Raw genomic sequence first — 22,747 nt, forward strand, 5'->3', positions numbered from 1 at the left:
CTCTCCTGTCCTCTGGGAGCCGTCCTTGGTGGGGAGTGAGACCCGTGAGTCCTTCCTGAGCTCCCCAGTCCCTTTCAGATTTCCTAGATGTCCTTGAGAGGGTGTGACCCTTCCCTGCTTGAGCGCTCTGATCCTCTGGGAACCTCACCTCCTCTGAGGAGCTGCAGGTGGCTCGTCGGATCTGGGCTCTGGTGTTGGGCTGTCTGGGGAACCTGGGGGGCCATGCTGGTTGCTGACCCCTAATGACTCTTTCTAACTCTGCTTGTAGCAGGCAGTGGGATGACAACTGGGTCTTGCAACAAGTTCTCTCTCTTCCCATTGTTTTTATCAGTAGGATGATGTGAAATCCTAGGGTGCACCGAGGGCCCAAGATGAGGACAGGCAAGCCCCACAGTGGTCAGGTTCCCTCCACGGTGCCATCCCACCCAAGTCAGAGCAGACACTAAGAAGAGGGAACACTGCATCTCAGGGGTCCAAAAGTGTATTGTGATAAATTTTGGGATGTTAAAACAACTTTAATATACAGATGTGCTCACATGTGTAACCACTGTACTTCTGGGGGAAGCATTTTCATTGGGAAAGCTGGGAGAAATGTGATGTTGATGGACATAGTGCCTTGGGCAGTGGGGGTGGTGGCACAAGGCCCTGGCACCCTGGAGCTGTGCTGGCAGCGTCTGCTGGGGGCCTGGGTCCCTGCATGGTACCTCCATTTTCTGCTCCACTCACCAATCTTAGGGCATCTGTGGCCTGAGTGTTGTCCACTGTTGCCATGCTCTGGGAGGAGTCAGGTGAGGTGCGACCCTCACTCTCCTCCCTGGGTCCTCTGTGGCCATTACTGAACTCGGGCTTGCCTCTCGGCAGCCTCCCTCAACCCCTAGGTCATTCCGTCTGCGCCAGAGCCTGCCCACCCCGGTATGTGAAGGCCTGAGAAAGGACCATTCTTTCCTGCCCAGTAGCAGGGGCCGCTGAGACCCCGTGGCCACCACCAAGGGTCCCTGCCCGAGCCTTCTGGGAGGCCTCACCGGCAGGTGACGGGGCTGGGAGGGAGCCACCCAGGTGGGGGTGAGGACTGACATGTATTATCAAGTTCTCCCTCGGTGGGTGGGACTCCCAAGGGCCTGACCAACTTGCCTTTCGAGCCAGCCCCCAATACACAGGAGTCTGGCAGGGAAAAGCCAGATTGCGGAAAGGGTGAGGGTCGAAAACTTTCCACCTGAAAAGACTGAGGAACTTGAGTATTTTGAGGGCAAATACCACCCGTGCCTCACCCAAAGCCTGCTGGTATGTTCTTACAGGAGAGTTCGGGTGAGTGGGCAAATCACAGACCAACCCTGGAGGCGTTCTTGTTACATACCTCCCCAGTGAGGAGACCAAGGTCCGCCCAAGCCCCTTGCTCCTTACAAGCCCCGGACTCTCTGGGCAGGTACAAGGCATGGCTGGTCCCCAGCTTGGAGAGATGACCACCCCGGGGGACCTGACCTTCTGGAATCTGCCTGAACTTCCTGACCAAACGGGCTTGGAGGGGTCTTCTGGGGGCACCTGGGCAAGGGCCTCATTACCCTTCTTTTGACAATGACCGTCAGGCTTGGGATTCCCAAAAGTCCTGGGAGCTTTAGGGGGTTACTTTGCTGGTGGATTCTATGATGTTTTTATGCACAGGAGCTGAAGTCCCGATTTCTAGCTGCTTCTGCAAGTGGTGACATTGCACGTTTGAATTGCCATTGGTATGAAGAAGGGTGAAATATTACGGGCAGCAAGGCTAGATACCCCACAGTAGCCACTCTGGGCTGGTTGTGAAGTTGGTAGGATTGGAGAGGAGGGTGTGGGGAGGGCCTGGGTCTCCACATGAGCCTGAGGTGCAGCCTATGATTGGGTTCCAGAAAGAGTTAAGTGTTGGGGTTAGAACACAGGGAACAGGAGCAAGGGCGGGGGCAGTGAAATATCTGAAGCTCCTCCTGTTTCTTCTTTAATTTGCACAGGTAAAACATTAGGGTGTTGTCCCACCAGGACAGAGGAAAGGTACTCTGGGGATCCAGAGACCCTGACAGGGGATTTGAGGGACTCATGGTGTAGATCCAGGAGATGCCAAAGGAGCTGACCACATTTCCTCTGTAAGGGCCCCCAAAATCTCAGGACACGACTTTCTAGCACCCAGCAGCTGCTCTGATCTCTCTTTCATGCTCCAGAATGGTGGGCCACTTATGACATCCTTTATGTCATCCAGTGACTGGAATATATTCCCCCCAAAATTTAGGTGACTGTCTGACTCCTCTGCCTCTTTTCTCACCTTCCAAACTTTCACCTGCACTCTCTTGTGAATTAGCACCTCCAACTTCTGAAGGTCAGGGCTGATGAATGTGGCACTACCAGCCTCCACCTGGTGGTTTCTAGTGTCTCCCCAGAATGTGGCCCCTGGTGGGGGGCTGTGAAGGCACCCTCTCAGGGACTCAGGATGTGATGAGTCTGAAAGTCTCAAGGCTTTGACAGCCCTCGAATCCCACCAGGACAGGGATAAATGAGGACGGGTTGAGCGTCCTAAGCCTGTGATGGTTCGCACGGGAGAAGGTGGCCAAGGGGCGTGTGGACAAATGTATGGGGCAGTGCCCATTGGCAGTGCCACTGAGTCACAAGGAGGAAGAGTCAGGCTGGAGTCTGGAGATGGGCAGCCATCAGAGGCCATCAGAGATGGAGGCCAAGCCTCTGAACCAGGGGACACTGAGGAGTGAGGTGAAGAAGCAGGTGGATGGGGCCAAAGGCTCTCCAGGGTAAGGGGAGTGTCTGATGGCTCTGAGGCAGTCAGGTATGACTCTGAACTATCAGAGACTGATGAAAACATGGATCCTGGTGAGTGGGTGGAGGCCAGAGGTAAGGAGTGCTTGGTCGGAGAAGCAGGCAGGGATACAGCAGGAGTAGCATCTTCCACACACTTCCCTCGAGGATTGTGGGTTCTGGCAGGTCCTGCATTCCACACATCACCCAAGGGGTCTTCACATAAGGGGTGATGGCTGCTGCCATTTTCAGGATGAATCCTGAGGTGGCTGCACAAGACAGGAGGCACAAGCTGTGGCCAAGAGCAGAGGGACCGCGAGGCCCAGACAGGATAGGCAGGTAGGCAGCCCCAACTAAGGCTCCCCCTGCTGCCCCTGGATGACCTCACAATGCCACTGCTCTGGCATCCCTGGGTTTTAACTGTACTCTTTCCCCAGAGTTCACTGTTTCATATTAACCCCAGAAGGCTGTCACCCTGGGTCCCACCCAGGCCTCTGGGAGAAAGCAGGAGAGAAGGAAGGATTCTTTACCGTTGCAGAAGTAAAATAGGCTCTCGAGCCTCTTCCAGTTCTTGTAGGAAATCTTGGCAAGCTGGAAATCAGGACAACAGGTCCCATGGTGAAGGCAAGCACCCAGAGACCTGACAGGAAGCTGAGGATCTATCCCACTAGGAGATCTTGGGGGGATTTGAGTCTAGAGTCCAAGGCCACCTGATGCCTGACACTCAAGTCACGTTTCAGGTTGGGGCGCCCTGTCATTTACAAGGTCATTGCAACCCTGAGGCCTCCCAGAGGAATCTGAGCAGGTTAAACTACTTGTCTCCAGCTGGACCTGGAGGACCTGCGTCCCTGGGCACCCATTGCTGGTCCACTCCTGCCATGTGTCCCTGCCTGCAGCACACATTTCCTAGCCTGTCTCGGCCTGGAACCTGGGATCTATCAGGGCTCCATCTCATCCCAGGAGCCTCCCTCATGGTTCTTTACTTAACGGATGATCTCTAGCATCCTTGGAACTGCGAGCCAGGACTCGGAGTCAGGAGAAATGGGGTGACACTCAGTCAGGCTGACCTACAGCCACTCACCTTTCAAAACTCGATGTTTCTTTCTGCTTCTATCCCTCCCTTTCAGCTCCTTTTGATGCTGAGAAATGAGAATAAAAGAGAGATGGGATCCATCTCTCACCGTCCTCTCTAGCTGCAGACAGTCAGTACACATGAACGTGACTTTCCACATTGCTTCTCCCTCTCCTCATTTCTAAAGTGTTCCTTCGTGAAAGATAAAAGGATCTTCTGTGTCAGACCCACCGTAGGTCTCTCCTGCTCTACCCAAGAAACACAAATCCTCAGACCTCCAGGTGCTGAGCTCCCTCAGGTCAGGTAGGACCTACTTCCTCAGACCAGTGCTCTACTCTGGCCTGCTCAGAGGCTCTAGGGTCTCTGCATGCCCCCTACCCCCATCAACCTCAGCTGAGGAGAAGCTGGCCCCACATACTGGCCACAACAAGGCACCTGGGGGACAGTGCTCGGGAGCCTGACCACCCCCAGAGGTCACTCCACTGAGGCACCCCATCCCTGGGCGCCATTTGGGACTTTGCCCCGGAATCTCTACTGACCTGGTCCCATGGTCTGACATCTTCAGAGAGAAATCCTAGTGCCCACTCACACCCCTTCTGGCCTGGCTTGTCACCAGGATCACGAGGATCTGTTCTTTCCTGAGAAAAGATGATCAGTTCTCTCCCTTCCCAGGAGTCTCTCACATGACTGTGGACAGAAAAGAGAATCCTGTGGCACTGGGTCGGACCCAAGGGCTTCTTACCTTCCTGGAGTTTCTGTCCCTCTGAGGTGGTGGTAAGGATGGAGTACGGCGGAGGCAGGCAAGTAGCAGGAAGTAGAGCCCCCACCCACACAGGAAGATGAAGATGGTATCCGTCACCCAGCCACTGCAGCTGGAGCTCAGCCCACAAGCCACAGCGCTCTTCAGAGACAAGAGATAATTCTCCATGTTCTGAATTGCACAGCTGCTCTTGAGCAACTGAGCCCTGGGGGTGCACTTGGGGACTAAAAACCCAGGCCCTCATCACAGAGCTGGGACCTTGTCACAAAGGCTCCTGAGGACAAGGGGCTGAGAGTCAGAGGAGGAGGTGAAATCCCAGCCCCTCCCTTGGTTTGCTCCACCCTCTGCTGACCCTTCAGTGCAGCCCCTCACCCTGTTGAGAGTCCGTGGTCACCTCACTAGTAATTCCACCTGGAGCTCAGTTGTTCCTGGATCCTTTGCCATCGCTGCTTGAGCTTCAGCAATTTTATGTCTTTGGAAAATCTGGGGTTGCTCCTGGAAGTTTTACTTATGTCTCAGGGATTATACTCTCAGGATACTGTCTTAACTTTCCCCCATAATACATTTCATTGTCCCTCATAATGTCCTTTAATTGACACAAACACAGAATATACATTTCCTTTTTATTTATTTGTGAAATTTGAGAAAAAAATGTAAACTTTTATTATAGTGACTCTCCACTCTCTTTAACTAGAGAATAATTGAATAATTGCCCAAAACTTAGAAAGCTAAATACATAAAAAATTGAAATATTCAAACCTTTTCTCTCTCTCTCTCTCTCTCTCTATATATATATATATATATATTCATAATTTTCTAGAATTTTTGCTTCTGAAATTAATAAAAGTTAAACTGAAAATATTTCCAACACTCTGTACTCATAGACATATGTGGTTCCCCACCACACACACTCAAATACACATAATCCTCTAAAACATCCTGCATTTTCAAATAAGAATCAAGCATTTCAGTTCAAAAGGCCTCCACTTGTAAGTGGGACTGCAAGCAGCTCTTTGAATATCTCATCCTTCCCACCAAAGTTCCTGATTAGAAGTTTGATCATTTTTATTGTGGTCCCTCTGGATATGAAGAACTGTTTTACTCTTGCTATTTAAAAACTAACCCTTTGTTTTCCCACAGTTTGACTCTGAGACAAAAGGTAGATTTCTTTGTTTTTATCTTGCTAGAGGTAAACATTGTCTGTGGATTAATCATTTTCATCACATTTGTTAAGTTTCCAGCCAGTAATTCTATAGGTTTTGTTCTTTCTTTTCCTTCCTTTCTTTCTAACACTCTCATTCATATGCGTGGTGTGCCTAAGGCTGTCTCACAGGACAGTTTTCTTCAAACTCTTTTCTCTTTGTTCTTCAGAATGCTTAATTTCTATTACTCCACCTTCAAATCTGATGATTCTTTTTTCTGCATCTCAATGTGCTGTTGAACCCCTCCAACCAGTTTTTCATCTCTGTTGTTGTCATGTTCATTTCCAGATTCCCCCGCCACCCCTTCAATTCACACATGCCCACACCTTACCTCTCCAATTCTCCCATACCCTCCTCTCTCTCTCCTGCTCACTCAGGTAACCATTAGCTTCATCTTGATAAGTTCAAGATTTGTTCCAACTCTTCAGTACAAAACAAGTGTTTTGTGTATTTATATTCCACAGATAAGTGAAAGTATTTGATATCTGCCTTTCACTGTTTAACTTGTTTTACTCAACATAATCCCCTCAAGGTCCACTGATTTTTTTATCTTCAAATGCAAACATTTCATACTTTAAAGAAGATCTAACCTCAACCCTTCAAAAAATCATTGAACAATAAGGAAATTTCCATATCACATTTTATAAGGCCAACATTAGCTTGGTCTCAAAACCAAACAATGACAGTACAAATGGAAAACAGGTCAATATCTCTGATGAACACAGATGCAAAAGTCCCCGAGAGAATCTTGGGGGATTAATCCAGCAAAACATTAATTGAATCATTCATCATGACCAAGTAGATTTAACTTGGTTAAATCTTGATTAACAGAGATACAAAGTTGTTTCACATACATTATGCAAGCAATGACATTCACCACATCAACAAGAAAGAAAATTCAGATGGTCATTTCAATAGACACTAGAAAGCATTTCACAATTTCCACACCCATTTGTCAGTAAGTTTCTAATAAATTAAGAAGAAAAGGGGCATATCTCATCATAATAAATGCCATATAGAGAAACACACAACTTAGTGTTAAAAAACTGAAAGATTTGGGGTCTCCCTGGTGGTTCAGGGGTTAAAGACACAGCATATCAAGCTATCTCAGCCACTGAAACATGAGATTGATCCCAGGCTAGGGAACTAACCCACATGGTGCAGCAGACCTTTCCTATCTTGCCTGCTGCAACCCTCAGCAGTGTATTTTATTTTATTTTTTTTTAGAAAAATCACTTTATTTTTATTTTATATATTTTTACATCATTTTTCATTTTTGTACAATGTATGCATTTTCATCTTGGTTATAGTTTCTGTAAAATTTGCACCACCCTTGTTTTGATCCTACTCCCTTCTTCCCTGCCCCCACAGTGTGTCTCTGGTTTATAGTTGCTTGTTGATTTTGATTTTAACTTTATTATAATTAGTCTTTTTCCTGATCCCTTATTTGGGTTTTTTAAATTCCTGCTATGAGTGAGATCATCTGGTATTTCTCTTTTCTTTCTAGCTTATTTCACTGAGCATGTTCCCTTCCAGCTCAATCCATGTTGCTGCAAATGGCATGAGTTTATCTTTTTGATTACTCAGAAGTGTATTTTAGTAGATTGACCTGTTCTTCTCCCCACTCAGTCTCTGGTGAATCATCTCACCCACCACTCCACAGGCCTACAACCAGATCTTGTACGCATAAATAAATTTAAAAATACTGAAAGGTTTTCCCTAAGAATAGGAACAGGACAGGTATGCCGGGATATCTTCAGTGATATTCAACAAAGCATTGGCAGTCCAAGTCAGCGCAGTCAATCAATGGTTGGAAATAAAAGGAATCCAAATGAGAAAAGAAGTGAAACCAACAATATTTGCAGTCCTAAGATGCTCAGCATGTCCTTTTAGTCCCTGACTGCTTGGCATTCAAGGATTGCCAAAGCCTTGAGCTTGTCAGCATGGTCACATCCTGGGTCCCTTTGACAGCCCCTTCCCAGCCCCCCACCAGGTACACCATTCTGAGTAGACACTAGAAAACAACGACAGGTGGAGGCTGGTAGCCCCAGGTCAGCCAAAGGCAATGGAAGGAGACTGGGATGATACCGGTGCCCACCTGCCTGGCCTGCTTGGGCCTCCTGATCCCTCTGCTCTTGGCCATTGCTTGGGCCTCCTGTCTTGTGCAGCCACCTGAGGATGCTCCCTGAAAAGGGAAGCTGCCATCAGCCCTTAAGTCACGACCCCCTGAGCAACGTGTGGAAAGCAGCATCTGCCAGAGCCCACCAGCCTCCAGGGAAGTGTGTGGAAGTTGCTACTCCTGCCATGTCCCTGTCAACTTCTCCAACCAAGCACCCCTTATCTCTCGCCTCCACCCACTCACCAGGACCCATGTTTTCCTCAATTTCTGTTAGTGCAGAGTCATACCTGACTGCCTCTGAGCCATCAGACACTCCTCTTCCCCTGGAGAGCCTTTGCCCCCATTCACCTGCTCCTTCACCTCACTCCTCAGTATCCCCCAGTTCAGAGGACTAGCCTCCATGTCTGATGGCCTCTGCTGGCCACCCATCTCCAGGCTCCAAGCTGACTCTTCCTCAGTGTGACTTGCTGTCACTGCAAATGGGCACTGCCCTATACTCTTCTCCCCATATCCCTTGGACACAGTCTCCCATCTAAACCATCTCAGGCCCAGGATGCTCAACCCGTCCTTTTACATCCGTGTCCTGGTGGGATTCCAGAGTTTCCAAGGCCTTGAGCCTCTCAGAGTGGTCACATTCTGAGTCCCGGAGAGGGGACTTTCCAAGCACCCAACCAGTGGCCCCATTATGGGACAATACTAGAAACCACCAGGTGGAGGCTGGTAGCCCGACTTTCATCAGCCCTGACCCCCGGAAGCTACTGGACATGCTAATCCACATGAGAGTACAGCTGAAAGGAGAGAGAAGAAGCAGAAGGGTCAGACAGTCACCTAAATTCTTTGGGGAATATGCTCAAGTCGCTGGATGACACAGAGGATATCATGGGTGGCCCACCATTCTGGAGCATGAAAGACAGATCAGAGCAGCTGCTGGGTGCTAGAAAGCTGCCATGTTTTGAGATTTTGGGGGGCCACTTACAGAAAACCTTGGGATCTATGAATCTGCACAGTGAGTCCCTAATGGATTCGTCATGGTCTCTGGATCCCCAGAACAACTTCCCTCCATCCTGTTGGGACAAGTGTTTAATGTCTTACCTGGGCAAATTCATGAAGTAGAAGTAGCTTCACATCACTCTCTGGCCCAGCCCTTAGTCCAGTCCCCTGTGGCCCAACCCCAACACTAAACTCCTTCTGGAGCCCAATAATGGGCTGGATATAAGGCTCAGGTTGAAACTCAGCCCCACTTCTAATGCTCCTTTCCATTCCCACCAACTTCACGACCAATCTAGAGGGGCTGCTGTAGGGTATCTAGCCCTGTGGCTCAGAACAGATCATGATCCTTCATGCCAATGACAATACAAAACCTGCACTGTCACCTCTAGCAGAAGCTGCTAGGAAGCAGGAATTCAGCCTCTGTGCATAAATAATTGCAAGAAGCCACCAGCAAAGTAACCCCCAACATCTCCCAGCATTTTGGGGACTCCCAAGCTTGAAGGTCATTGTTAAAAAGAAAGATGAGTGCCTCCCCGGTGGTGCAGCAGTTGAGTGCTGGGTTGTGACGCTGCCCGCAGCCTCCACGGCGCCGGTTCGATCCCCGGCCACCTGGCGAGGGTCCCACATGGCGCACAGACTTCTCCTGCAGCCCACTACTCCCCTCAGCAGTGTACTTCGTCAGTCTGCCTGCTCTGCTCCGAGTGCCAGAGTCACTCTGGCTCTGGTGAATTCTCTAGGCCTCTCATGCTTCTGACTGTACCCAGTGCTTGTATAAATAAATAAATAAATCTTTAAAAAAAAAAAAAAAAAAAAAGAATGAGGCCCTTAAACAGTTGCCTGCAGATAACGCAAAAATCATCCTGCGAGCCCATTTCGTCAGGAAATTCTGGCAGTTTCAAAAGGGTCAGATCCCCCTCAATGGTCATTTCTCCAGGCTGGTGACCAACATGCCTTTTACCTTCCCAGACAGTCCACCCTCCCAAGGAGCCTGGACATGAGTCTCCTCCACCAGCGAGTTACACAACTGCCTGCCTGCAGCTGTCTGTGCACGGCCGGCTCACTGATATGAGCAGGAAGCACATACAAGAAGGGTTTGTGTGAGGCCCAGGAGGCACTGGCCCCTCAAAACTGAAGTTGCTAATCTCTTCAAGTTGAAAAAGTTTCCAGCCTCACCCCATCCACAGTCTGTCTTTTCTAGCTTAGCCTTCTGTGTATCAGGATGGGCTCCAAAGGCAAGTTAATCAAGCCCTGGTATTGAACCCCACACCATTTGGAGCAGAGCTTGATAATAAAATATCAGTTCCAACCTCGCTGAGGTGCCTTTCTTCCCAGTCTCCTTTCCTGCCAAGGAGGACTCCCAGAAAGCCCAGGCAGGGACCCCATGTGGTGATGACCACGGCACCTCAGAGACCTCATGTTATCATATGCAGCAGAGGGTCTGGCCTTCTTGGGCAGTGGAGCAGGGATGATCCTAAGTGCAGTCCCATCTGACTGTGGAACACAGCAAACAGAGTGGGAGGTGGGTGATGGAAGCAAAGTGGTTCTGAGTTGTTCATAGTTAGTGCAGTGAGGGAGGCGGCTGGCACATCATTGCATTCTACAAGCAGAGAAGGGGAGAGACATTGGGGGCCCATAACACCACAGACCCTTTAAGGTCCCCACAGACTACCACCAGCATCCAGAGCAGACTTGCCTCCTACAGCTCTCAAAATAGGTCAAGTTCCCAGAGAAGCAGAGCCCTAAAGCAGGGAAGTTTGATGTCCCTCTCAACAGACCTCTGGAAAATCTGAAGGGGGACAGGGGAGCACAGAAGGTACTCACAGCCTCATGCTTTCACTTAACACCAAAGACAGCTCCCTGGAGACAAGTTGAGACCTCATGTGTTGAGTTAATTTCTCAGAAAGTGGCAGAGGCCCAAATAGCACCATGACAGATTCCCACAGTGACCACCAACAGACTCAAAGGGAATCCTGCCAGAGATCTCTGACTCAGGTGTGCAGGTGCCTCTGACACAGTCCAACACTGAGACCCCTAAAGGCTCACACAGAGAACTCCCAAACAGAGCTTGCATGCAGAGACCTCACGGGTCACCGCTAAGTGCCTGAGTGTCCTCCATGTCTGGTCCTACACAGAGGTTGGACTTAGACAGCAAGCACAAGAAGAAGAGTATCAGTGACTGTGCACCCCTGAGACTCAGAACATGGCAACAATGGACCTGACATTAGGGCCCCAATGTGCAGAGCTCAGAGAACATGGGGGGGATGTGGACATCAAAGAGGTCCCTGCCTAGGAGGTCACCATTAAATCCAGTCACTTCAGAAATAACCCGGGGAGTCACATCCATAGCATGAATATGGACCTTAAGAGATCAAAACCTCCATGATCCAGGAAGAGCCCCACACCAGTCTATTACAGCAGATGCAGGAGAATGACACTCAGAACCTGTCTTGGGAAGGTTGAGCACCAGACGCTGACAGTGTCCCAGAGCCAGTCTCCAGGATGCCTTCTTGCTGTGCTCCTTCAAGACTGTGACGTGCTTCTTGAATTACACCAAGCTGATGTGTTCAGTGCAACAGACCCTTTGCCTTCCTCAGGATCAACCAACGTCCAGAGGGCGACCAGTGGAGACAGGCCAGCTTCTCAGGGGATCGATGACTTCTCATCCAAAGGAGACAGAAGCCAGGGGCGGCTTGAGCCCCAGTGCCTGTGGTAGCAGAAAAGGAGCCGAGGTCAGACATGTGCCCCTACTCATGAGGGGATAAGTTGCAAGAGGTCCAAACACAGACAACAAAATGAAAAAAAAAATTGCAGGACAGAAACCTTCTAAAGCAGTGAGATGAGTCATTCTTCACTGGGAAAGAATCAGAGTCCCCAGCAAGCAAGCCCTTCCATCTCCTGCAGATGAAAGGCAGACACCTCAAGAACATCAGGAAAAAAAAGAAGAAATTTTCTTCAGTGGATTTTCCTTCGCCAAAACAAAGGTCCAGAAAATGCCCAGCAATATCATAAGCATCAAACCACCACTGCCTAGAGCAGAGACCAGTGAGAAGCAGCTGCTTTATGGGTGACAGGGACATTGATGCTCAGGCACTCATCAGGCTTCTTGGGCATATCCTAGAGGGGAAAATGGCCCTTCACCAAGGTCATCCTGATTCTGGCAAAGGGAGACTCCAGGACACAGGGGGTGGACATTCTCACTACCACATGTTTCTGTTGTTTCAAGAGCAAAGGAGAATTATGAGTAACAGCCCCTAAGGTTACCGAGTCAGATCTCAAGGCCAGAGTACTTGTAACAAATGGGAAGACCCAGAAAAAGAGTCTTGCCACTGAGGCAGTCCAGGCCTCCAGTCAGAACCTTCCAGACAGGTCTAGGGTCCTATGGGACTCAGGCCACCACCCTCAGTGTTCATGGCACTATCTTCTTCATAATCACGCTTCTCCCACCTTTCCTTGGAGGACCACTTCCCTTTTCAGCCTGCAGAAACTATGATTTGGGCCTCCCTGGTGGCACAGCGGTTGAGCGCTGGGTTGCGAAGCTGCCCGCAGCCTCTGCCCGCTACTCCCCTCAGCAGTGTACTTCGGTCCTTCTGCCTGCTCTGCTCCCCGCTCTGGCTCTGGTGAATTCTCTCACCCTCCCACGCTTCTGACTGTACCCAGTGCTTGTATAAATAAATAAATCAATCTAAAAAAAAATTTAAAAAAAAAGAAACTATGATTTTTTGTCATGTGAGCATATCTTCTAATATCAATGTCATTTTTCTGTCACATAATTGATTTTCAAAGGAAATTTTTTTCTCATGTTAAGTGGTAGTGTCTTCTGTTACTGGGGAGGGGAAGTAGTTACGGTTCACTCTTCTGGTGGCTTGCGCTGACATCAAGACAGAACTTGCCAGGATGAGCAAGACTTCTTAAGAAACACGCCAGAGAATGTGTCCTCCATGTTTTCCTTCTTTCTGCTTGAACTAGTGCTGCTGTATGGGAGGAGTATGCAGAAGTTGAAATTCCTCATACCTCAACAGCTGTGGGAGATGTTTTCTCTGTGTCAGCAAATGTGACATCTCTGACCCATATCTCTGTGGAAATAGATGACACCTGAATGGGGTCCCTTCTCTCCTGATGAAATGGACAGAGGTTATGAGCGTGGGTGTAATGGGAGTGATGAGAGGTGCTGAGGACCGTGTCCATCTGCCCCAGAGGAGAGACAGGCCCTCCTGGTCAATGGAGCAGAGGTGAGACTATGTACAGTCCCCAGAAGACTGTGGAAAACTGTGAACAGAGTGGGAGGCAGTGGAAGGAAGCAAGGTTGCTCAGGTTTGCCAGGAAGTAGTCCAATGACCCAATCTGGGTATCTCACTGCATTCTACTAGCAAAGTGTGGTGGAGACATTAAGTGACCAGCAACTCCACATGGCCCCCTATAGTCACCACACAGGTATCCACCAGCATCCAGAGCAGACTTGCCAACTGCAGCTCCTCAGAGAAGGTTAAGTTCCCCAAGAAACAAAGCCCTCAAACAGGGAAGCTTGATGACCCTCTCAAAGGATCTCGAAAAAGGCGGAATGGGACTTTGCAACTCATAGGGACTCTCAGCCTCCTGGTTTTCACTTGCAACCAAGGACAGATCCCAGGCAACCAGGTGAGAATTCTGAAGTTGAGAAACTTGCTTGATCTGAATTCATCCCACCACGAGGGTAGTTTCTTGTTTGTGTCTTCTTTTATTTTATTTAACAGGTTTAAATACATTTCAATATGCAATTCCATTTCTTCCTTCATTAAGTTTATTCCCAGGCATTTCATTTGTTTTGTTGTGAATGTAAATGCAACTGCATTCCTTATTTCCCTTTCCTCTGATACATTTTTTGCTTACTGAAATACAACTGATTTTTGTTTGGTTTTGTATCCTGCAACTTTAATATACTCATTCATCTGAAAATCTTGTGTAGAGCTTTTTTTCCAAAGTATATTAGCATATCTTGAATTTTGAAAGTTACACTTCTTTTCCTATATGGTTCTCTTTATGTCTTTTTCTTGTCTATTATTTCAGCTAGAACTTCCAAACCCTTGAATAACAAGGATTCTAGTGGACACCCTCTTTATCCTATCTTGGTGGCAATGGATTTTATTTAATGACCACGAGGACAATTCATCACTGTGTGAAAACTGTTATCAGTAGTTGTGCACCAAACAGAGATTCACCCAAATTTATAAAGCAACATGAATAGATCTAAACAACACATTGACAGTAACACAATACAGAGCATCTCAACCTACCAATTCACACCAATGACTTCATAACCAAGACAGAAAATGAACAAAGGAACAACAGCCTTCATCAAGTAATGGATCTGATGCACATAACAGACATGTACAGTTTTCATTCCAAAAAAAATGGAACACATATACTTCTCAAGTGCACACGGGACATTCTCAGGGATTGATCATATGTTTGGACACAAAATTTATCTCACAAACATATGGAACTTAAACTTACATCATGGGGCCTCCCCGGTGGCGCAGCGGTTTAGCGTTGGGTTGCAAAGATGCCCACAGCCTCAGCAGCACCGGTTCAATCCCCGGCCACTGGATGAGGGTCCCACATGGCGCGCAGACCTCTCCTGCCACCCGCTGCTCCCCTCAGCAGTGTACTTTGTACTTCGTCAGTCTGCTTGCTTTGCTCTCCACTCTGACTCTGGTGAATTCTCTCACCCTCCCACGCTTCTGACTGTACCCAGTGCTTGTATAAATAAATAAATAAATCTTAAAAAAAAAAAAACTTACATCATGTATCCTTTTGATCACACAAGGATAAAGAACCACAATAGGAAACAACTACTTAGTGAAATATGGAAATACCCAAACATGGAGGGGTAAAACAAAATGCTTTTGAGTAATGTTTGGGTCAATGATGAAATCAAAGAACTTAACAATTATTTTGAGACCAATGAATATGGAAAAACAAGTTCTAGGTCCTCCTAATCAATAAAAAACATCTCGAATAAAAAACTTCATTTGAGGTCCTCCCCAGTGGCACACCGATTGAGCGCTGGGTTGCGAAGCTGCCCGCAGCCTCTGCAGCACCGGTTCGACGCCCGGCCGGCCGCCCAGTGAGGGTTCCACATGGCCCACAGACCTCTCCTGCCACCCACTGCTCCCCTCTGGTGAATTCTCTCACCCTCCCACGCTTCTGACTGTATCCAGTGCTTGTACAAATTAATGAATAAATCTTTAAAAAAATAAAAGTTAAATAAAAAAATGAAAAAAACAAACAAACAACAACAACAACAACAACAAAAAGCCCTCAGTTGATGAAGGAACTAGGATGACAATCAAATGAAAGTAAAAATCAGTGGAAATGAGTAAATAACAAAAATTAGAGCAGAATTAAATGAGATAGAAACCAAAATAGTATTGCAAATTATCTATGAAATGAAAAACTGGTACTTTGAAAGTATAAGCAAAATGATTAAACTCTTGATACACTATAAAACAAGAGTATAAACCAAATAAAAGAATAAGATAGGAAAGAGGGCAAACAATAACACAAAGTATCTTAAGAGGTAATTCGAAATTGCCCATGCAAGCAAATTGGATCGATGTTTAGAAAAACAACTTTCAAAACTCAACTAAAATAAAACACAGCTTGAAAAGAATATGTGCAAGCCAAGAAATCAAAGAGTAATCAAAAGTCTCCTCAAGAATAAAAGCCCATTAGAGAGGGCATCACTTGATAAGTCTCTCAATCTCTTAAAGAAAACCCAATACATACCCTCAAACTCTTCTAAAAGAATTGAAGAGTGAGTTATATGCCATATTATAAGACCAAAATTAGCTTAATCTCACAACCAAACAAGGTTAGTGCAAGAAAGGTAGACTGTGGAACAACATCTCTCATAAACACAGATGCAAAAATACACAAGAAAATCTTGGGAGATCAAATTCAGCAATATAATGTATATAAATTGTATAAAATACATAAACTTAATATATGTAGTAAGAGATTCATCCACCATACCAAGCAGGTTTAACTCCTGAGATGTGAAGTTGTTTGAAAATACACCAATCAATGCCATTCATCACCACAACAAAAAGAGAGATAAAAATCATATGGTCAAGATTCCACACCCACTTATGATAACAACTTTCAATATGTTGGGGATAACAGGAGCATATCTCATCAAAGTCCATACAGACAAATCCACAGATAACATCAGATCAATGGTGAAAAACTGAAAGGGTAGCCCCTCAGATCAGGAGCAGGACAAAGATGTTCACTCTCATCCCTGCTGCTCACCAAAGTATTGGCCGTCCTAGCCAGAGCAACTAGGCAAGAGAAAGACACAAAAGGAATACAAATTGCGAAAGAATAGAAACTATCACTATTTACAGATGACATGATGATATCCATAGAAAATTCAGACTCCACCAAGAGGTATTGGAAATAGTGCAGTAACATTAATGTACTATTTTCCATATGGAGTAACATTGATGTGCTATTTTTTTATGTGCAAGCTATTTTCTACATGCACTTTTCATATATGCAAACATTAATGTGCTATTTTTTAATATTCTATATAGAGAATAGGGAAATGAAAAAAATAATCCCATTTCCAATCCTCATCTGTTTCTACCAGTGCCTGCATGGGAGACCCCACAGCCCAGAGGAGCCCAAAGTAGGTGCCAAGCACACTGTGCACTTGCTACTGTGAGACAGATGTCAGCGTCTACTCAGTATCCTCAGGTATTCAAGGACAACAGATCTGTGAAAGCAAAAAGAGAGCTGCCTCCACACCGCTATGTGTTAAGCTTTAAAAACTGTCAACAGATTTTTATGTTCCAAACTTTTCAAGTAAGGGCAGGTGACAACTGACATTTGCTCTATGTCTGCTGACACAGAATTATTATAAAATTATGTTCAGATATTATGCTTGCAGATGCATATATGTGAGGATCAATATTTTTAAAACTAAAATATTAGGAATGATCAGCACATTAAATAACTGGGTTACATATCTGCTTCAAGGCAAATAATCTTCTCAAAAGATTCTGAAATACCAAGGAGAAAAACAGAGATGGCACAGTCTTATGGCACTGCTGCCAGAAGAGTCCTACGGTATGCTCATTACACATGGTATTTATTTTTAAAATGGTGGTGGCAAAGAACTGATGGTCCAATTTAGGGCATCCCCAATCAGGGTTCAAGTATCCATTGGCATATAAAAGAAACCAGTAAGACATCCCTTTACTTGGCTCTACCCAGATTTCCAAAACTTAACTGCCCTAAGATCCATCTGCTGCAGGTGCCCTAGGGGCCCCTCTTAACCACCTCATCACTGATATTAACATAAGGACAGCAGCTGCCAGTCAGTGAAACCAGGGAAGCAACTGCCAAGTTTCTCTGGAATTCTGCTCCTCTCCCACTTTCTCCTGTGAATGCTCCAGGAGCAACAAGAAACCCAGTGCTCCATCTTTGCACCCAGTCTATGTTGCCTTGGCAGCCAAAGTTTTACAAGTTTGATTTGGAAAACGTCCCTCCCAGTCGCCATCTCCTAAGCATTCTGGCCCTGGTCATAGGGGCTGGACTATAAACAACCCAATGGGCAGAAGCAACTCTGCAGTCAAACCTGCTCTTCCCCTCTCTCCCAGGCTACAGTGACTAGTGCTCCCAGAGTGAGTGGAAGGAAAGTGACCCCTGTTAAGACACTCCACCTTCACAGTTCCTATGCCAATCAATGCCATCACCATCACAACAAAAAGAGGGCCTGAGCTGCATCTCTCACCATACAGGACACATCAGCATCCCATTAGGGGTGGGGGAAGGGACAAGGTTTTCCAACTCTGAATTTTCTTTATGAAGCCCGAAGGGAAAATATCATTTGGGCTTCAGAAACAGCTGTGCTTGACCCCAAGCAACTCAGGGAATCCTGCATGTGGCTAATCAGAATCCAGCAGTCTCCATGCTTTTGTGAGAATGCTTTTCACACCTAGCAGTAGGTAGAGGCCAGTAATAAGCTTTATCTCTGGGTACTGACTTAATCCCTGGCTTCCCCTATTTTACCTTCCCTGATAATTCAGTCCCTTGAGATTACACAAAATATTTTAGCTTATATATTTAAGACACCACATGCTATTTTTGAAAGATATAGAAAACATAATCATACACTGAATAATAATTTTTAGAAATATTTCAATTTTTAATTTCTTACCTATATTTAACCTTTATTTTGCATAGAAGAACTGGGGTGTAGACCAGAGGTGCGGGGTGGGGAGGCGCTGGTGAGAAGATTCACCAGAGACAAGGTCGGAAGCAGAACAGATTTGCCAAAATATACTTGCAAGGGGAGCCTCGGGTGAGACAGAGAGGTCTGTGACCATACGTTGTTTAGCTCCCTGTCCGGGCATGGAAATCAAGCCATATCAGTGATAGTGCTGAGACTGAACCACTCACTGGGCCACCAGTGAGGACCCAATTTCTCACCTGGACTGTAAGGTCTGATGGCTCCTGTAACTTGTTAGTTTTAGAGAAGTTTGATTATCCAGAGTATTTAAAAAATCTTCCAAAATAAGACGGGTAAGCAGGAGCCTAAAGTGAGTTTGAAAGAAAAACCAAGAAATGAAATCAACATTCTGAATATCTGAATATAAAATGTAATGACCTGCAACAATGCCTCCCAGGACCTTTAACCTATTTATGAATTCTTAACCTTTCTTTGAAGGACTATAGTTTTTGCTCATTCCTTTTTTCCATTTCTAAGAGTAAATTTATCCTACACATGAAGAATCTCCAGTAAGGCAGTTTAAAAATCCTTAGTAATTTTTTTTTTAATCTGGTGAATAATTGGTTAGACAACAGCAACTATCAGATCGTTTATGTAACTTCAATAAATGTGTATTGGTGGGAAATAGCTGTAAATAACATTTCACAGCTTCACAAGCCTTCTACTACCCCAATCTACCATGATGATGTGCATAGCTGTAAAGCAGTTCCCACAACGCTTGAAGACTTTTGCACATCATACTGTATTTTCTATATCCCTGACAAGTCACTTGAAATCCTTCATGGAACATGGTAGAGAAAAGTGCTCAAAAGTACAGCAGATTTCTTTCCTACCAGAGTTCCCCAAAAGTATGGAGTGTTTGCCTGCCAACAGGCATAAGGTAACTTAATGAAAATAACCATGTTAGATCTTCTCAGCCGAACATTTGCAGGATAAAGACCAGGCTGACTTTTGTTTTATATTTTGTATAACTAACCACACTGAGTGTATGTGGAAGCTTCCAGATATCAACTAACTCAGACAGCTGATTAACAGGGTGATGTAGAGGAAGAGTTTATTATTGCCAATTATTTAAAAGATGTATTTAGAAACATAAATATGAATTTTTAAACATTAGAAAGTGATGATGTTTTACCAGTTTGTTTTTTTATTCAATGATGTCATTTTACTTATTTTTATACCTGCTAGTTAAGTACAGTATGACAAAGGACAGAACTTTAATATCTTTTTTTCTTTTTTTTTAAATAATAAATTTTATTTTTATATTCCCCATACAATTTCAACCTCCCATTCTGAACCCAATCCCTCCCCTCCCACCCCCCACCCCCCAAAAAGTGTCTCTGGTTCATAGTTTTTTGTTGATTTTGATTTTCAATTTCTTATAGTTATTCATTTTCCTGGTCCCTTATTTAAGTTTTCTAGATTCCTGCTATGAGTGAGAACATCCGGTATTTTTCTTTTTCTTTCTGGCTTACTTCGCTGAGCAAGATCCCTTCCAGCGCCATCCATGTTGCTGCAAATTGCATGTGTTTATCTTTTTTGAATGCTGAGTAATATTCCATGGTGTATATGTACCACATCTTCTTGATCCAGTCATCTATTTTTGGGCATTAAACAGCTGGGACTACATCAAATTAAAGAGCTTCTGCACAGCAAAAGAGACAATAACAAAAACAAAGAGAAACCCCACCAACTGGGGGAACATTTTTGCACACAACACTAATGATAAAGGACTGATCACAAAAATCTGCAAAGAGCCGATGAGACTCAACAACAACAAAGAAAATAATCCAGTCAAAAAATGGGCAGAAGAGCTAAAAAGAAACTTCTCTGAAGAGGAAATGCAAATGGCCAACAGGCATATGAAAAAATGTTCACCATCACTTGTAATCAGGGAAATGCAAATCAAAACTACCATGAGATCCCATCTTACACCAGTGAGAATGGCACATATTAAAAAAACTAGCAACAACAAATGTTGGCGAGGGTGTGGAGAAAAAGGAACTCTTCTGCACTGCTGGTGGGAGTGCAAACTGGTCCAACCACTATGGAGAGCTGTGTGGAGATTTCTGGACCTACTAAACATAGAGTTTCCATATGATCCAGCAATTCCACTCCTAGGTATTTACCCAAAGGACACAGAAACTAATTCCAAAGAATATCTGCACCCCTATGTTTATAGCAGCACTGTTTACAATAGAACTTTAATTCCTTTACAGTAAAAGCTGTCAAGATTCCCCTCTATTTCTTACTTCCTTTACTTCCATTTTAAAATGTTTCATTATACCTTAAATTGTAATATATAGTTGTTGAATTATCAAACACATAATGTACAAAATATCTAAGATTATAGCAAACGTGAGAACAGTCTCTCCACACACACTTCTTTCACAGACCTCCTAAGACTACAGTTTATATCCTAAGAGTTCTGTGAGGAACTCGGCAAAGCTTTCATCTGTGTTAACAAAAATGGAAATAAAGTTGATTCACTGTAGTCTAAAAAAAATTGGTAATGTTTAACAAGGAAACTGCTGACAAATCTGTATGTAAACTTTCAAGGCAATGCACTAATAAGTTTAAACCACATATATATTAATTATATAGACACATTTCTTTCCTTTTTGGGTATACAACATGAGTACTCAAATTATAAACACAAGGTGAATAAGGAAGACACCATAAATCTCTTTAAAATGACTTACAATATGCTGACCCCTCCTAAATATAATTTATTTTAAAAATGAGGAGTCTGGTCTAAATATCATTTTGGTACACTCAATAATTACACCGCAGTGCGCAAACATCCATTGCACAAAACATTACCCTAAAAGTTAAGATGCTGTCTAATGAAATAACAAAAATCACAACTGTCACTTCTGTTCCCCCTGGGAAATATTACAAATACAAGAACGTTTCTCAAGTCTCCCTCATGGTCATTTTTAAGGTATGAGAAGTCACATAATCAAATGTACTCTTCAGAGAGGCAACGAGTGACAATAGAAACTGTTACTTTCCAAAGAAGACTTCAATTTGAGTAGCTCTTGTCTTAGTCACTACAATTACCCTAAGACTGGAAGTGCACCGCACATTTGTTTCCCACACCAGTTTTCAAGAAGACCTAATGCATCTGGCATTGGAAGACACCATTCTCACGCCAGCCACAAACAGCAATTTTTAATTTGTAAAAAGCTATTGAAAGAAAACAGAAATTCACTTGCAATTTAAGTAAGCTCTATCTGCATGCGGTGTTCTGCCTGTTCTCTTCACCATCCCTACTATCTAACCTGTGCTCTCCAGTACCATGACCACCAGTTATCAAGTGGTCTGTTTAGGTAAACATGAAATTGAGTTTATTTAATTTAGACTTGTGTCATTCCAAGTGTCTGATAGTCACATATGATTAGTGGGTAGAGTACTGATCAGAGAAAATGCAGACACTTAGATTAGGACAGGGAAGCACAGCCAGCAGTCAAATGATGAACATTCCTGAAGACTGACACTTGACTGCACAACATCTTACATATCTGAAATAGAGAGCTTTTCAAAAAAAACCTCCTACCTCCTCTTCCTAAAAAATCTCAAACAGTCGTACCTCTACAATTTAGAAAATGGGTCCTACAGAGAAGAATGCCAATTTCATAGTCCTTACATCCTAAACCATTACCACACCTGAGAAGAGGCAAACTGCAGCGTAGTGTAACTCTTTCCCCTATTACCTCCCGCACAGACCCATGGACCAGAGTCCCTAGAAAGTCCCTGGACTGACCTGTCCCGTCTATTCCCACCACCGTTTGACCTTCAGCTCCAACTCTGGAGTCCGATGACCAAGCTCCTTCCCCTGCGCCCTCCCAGGGTCCCTCCCCGCGCCCAGACAGCACCCGGGGGCTCAGCTCCCCAGAGCTCAAACTGCCGCCCTAGGGTCTGGCTCCTGCCCCGCCCCCTACACTGGGCCACTGGGACCGTTGAAAGGGGCGGGGGGGCAGAGCCTCCCAGAGAAGGTCGCCAAGGGTGGGCAGAAGCCTGCCCCGCCCCAGCCTCAAACCCTCACAGCCCATCCCACCTTCCCAGCGCTGGGAGTTTACTCAGACCCACCAGCTCACCTCTTAGTGCTGGCCCCATCCCCAGGAGCACCAGATACCCCGCCGCCTTAGCTAAAATCTTAGGAGTATCAGTGCGATTCATGCAATAAGGTCTGTCCCAGCGCAACACAACCTCCTGAGGCCTGGGCTGGTGTTCTTACTGTTTTAAATTCCTCGTTGTTCCTGTAACTTATTTTTGAATGAATGAAAAACTAAAGGAATGTTCACATAAACGGAATTTTTATGAGATGAGATTGTGTGCGTGTGCATAAAAGTGAATGTAAATGTTTTGAAAAAAGTCTAGAAATACACCGAGTTTTACATGTTCATGTCCAATGGGAAGGGAAGTGTAAACAGGGATGTGGGTAAAAACAGACTTTTTTATATTTTCTCTCTCTGTTCAACTATCCTTGACTCTATTACAAAACGAATGCATTCAGATATTATTTATGCAACAGACACATAACCAGACTTCTCATTTC

At 45.3% G+C, this 22,747-nt stretch overlaps 1 protein-coding gene and 1 long non-coding RNA gene across 2 annotated transcripts; both read right to left on the reverse strand.

The window, feature by feature from the left end:
- Positions 1–1,383: 1,383 nt before the first annotated feature.
- Positions 1,384–4,835, reverse strand: LOC119232601 (spermatogenesis-associated protein 31E1-like). Its single transcript, XM_037494701.2, has 5 exons — positions 4,584–4,835; positions 4,381–4,479; positions 3,851–3,908; positions 3,300–3,360; positions 1,384–3,038 (listed from the first exon to the last, which is right to left on the reverse strand). Exons 1-5 carry the CDS (start codon positions 4,767–4,769, stop codon positions 2,063–2,065), a joined length of 1,380 nt encoding a protein of 459 aa, XP_037350598.1. The 5' UTR covers positions 4,770–4,835; the 3' UTR covers positions 1,384–2,062.
- A 603-nt stretch (positions 4,836–5,438) lies between these two features.
- Positions 5,439–22,078, reverse strand: LOC119232610 (uncharacterized). The gene is made up of 3 exons (XR_005122167.2): positions 21,953–22,078; positions 18,387–18,491; positions 5,439–11,616 (listed from the first exon to the last, which is right to left on the reverse strand). It is a non-coding gene; the product is annotated as an uncharacterized LOC119232610 (long non-coding RNA).
- Positions 22,079–22,747: the final 669 nt, after the last annotated feature.

Source organism: Talpa occidentalis, unplaced genomic scaffold (genome assembly GCF_014898055.3).
Source record: "Talpa occidentalis isolate TD23 unplaced genomic scaffold, MPIMG_talOcc4v2.1 talOcc4.7, whole genome shotgun sequence".
In the NCBI taxonomy this organism is placed as follows: domain Eukaryota; kingdom Metazoa; phylum Chordata; class Mammalia; order Eulipotyphla; family Talpidae; genus Talpa; species Talpa occidentalis.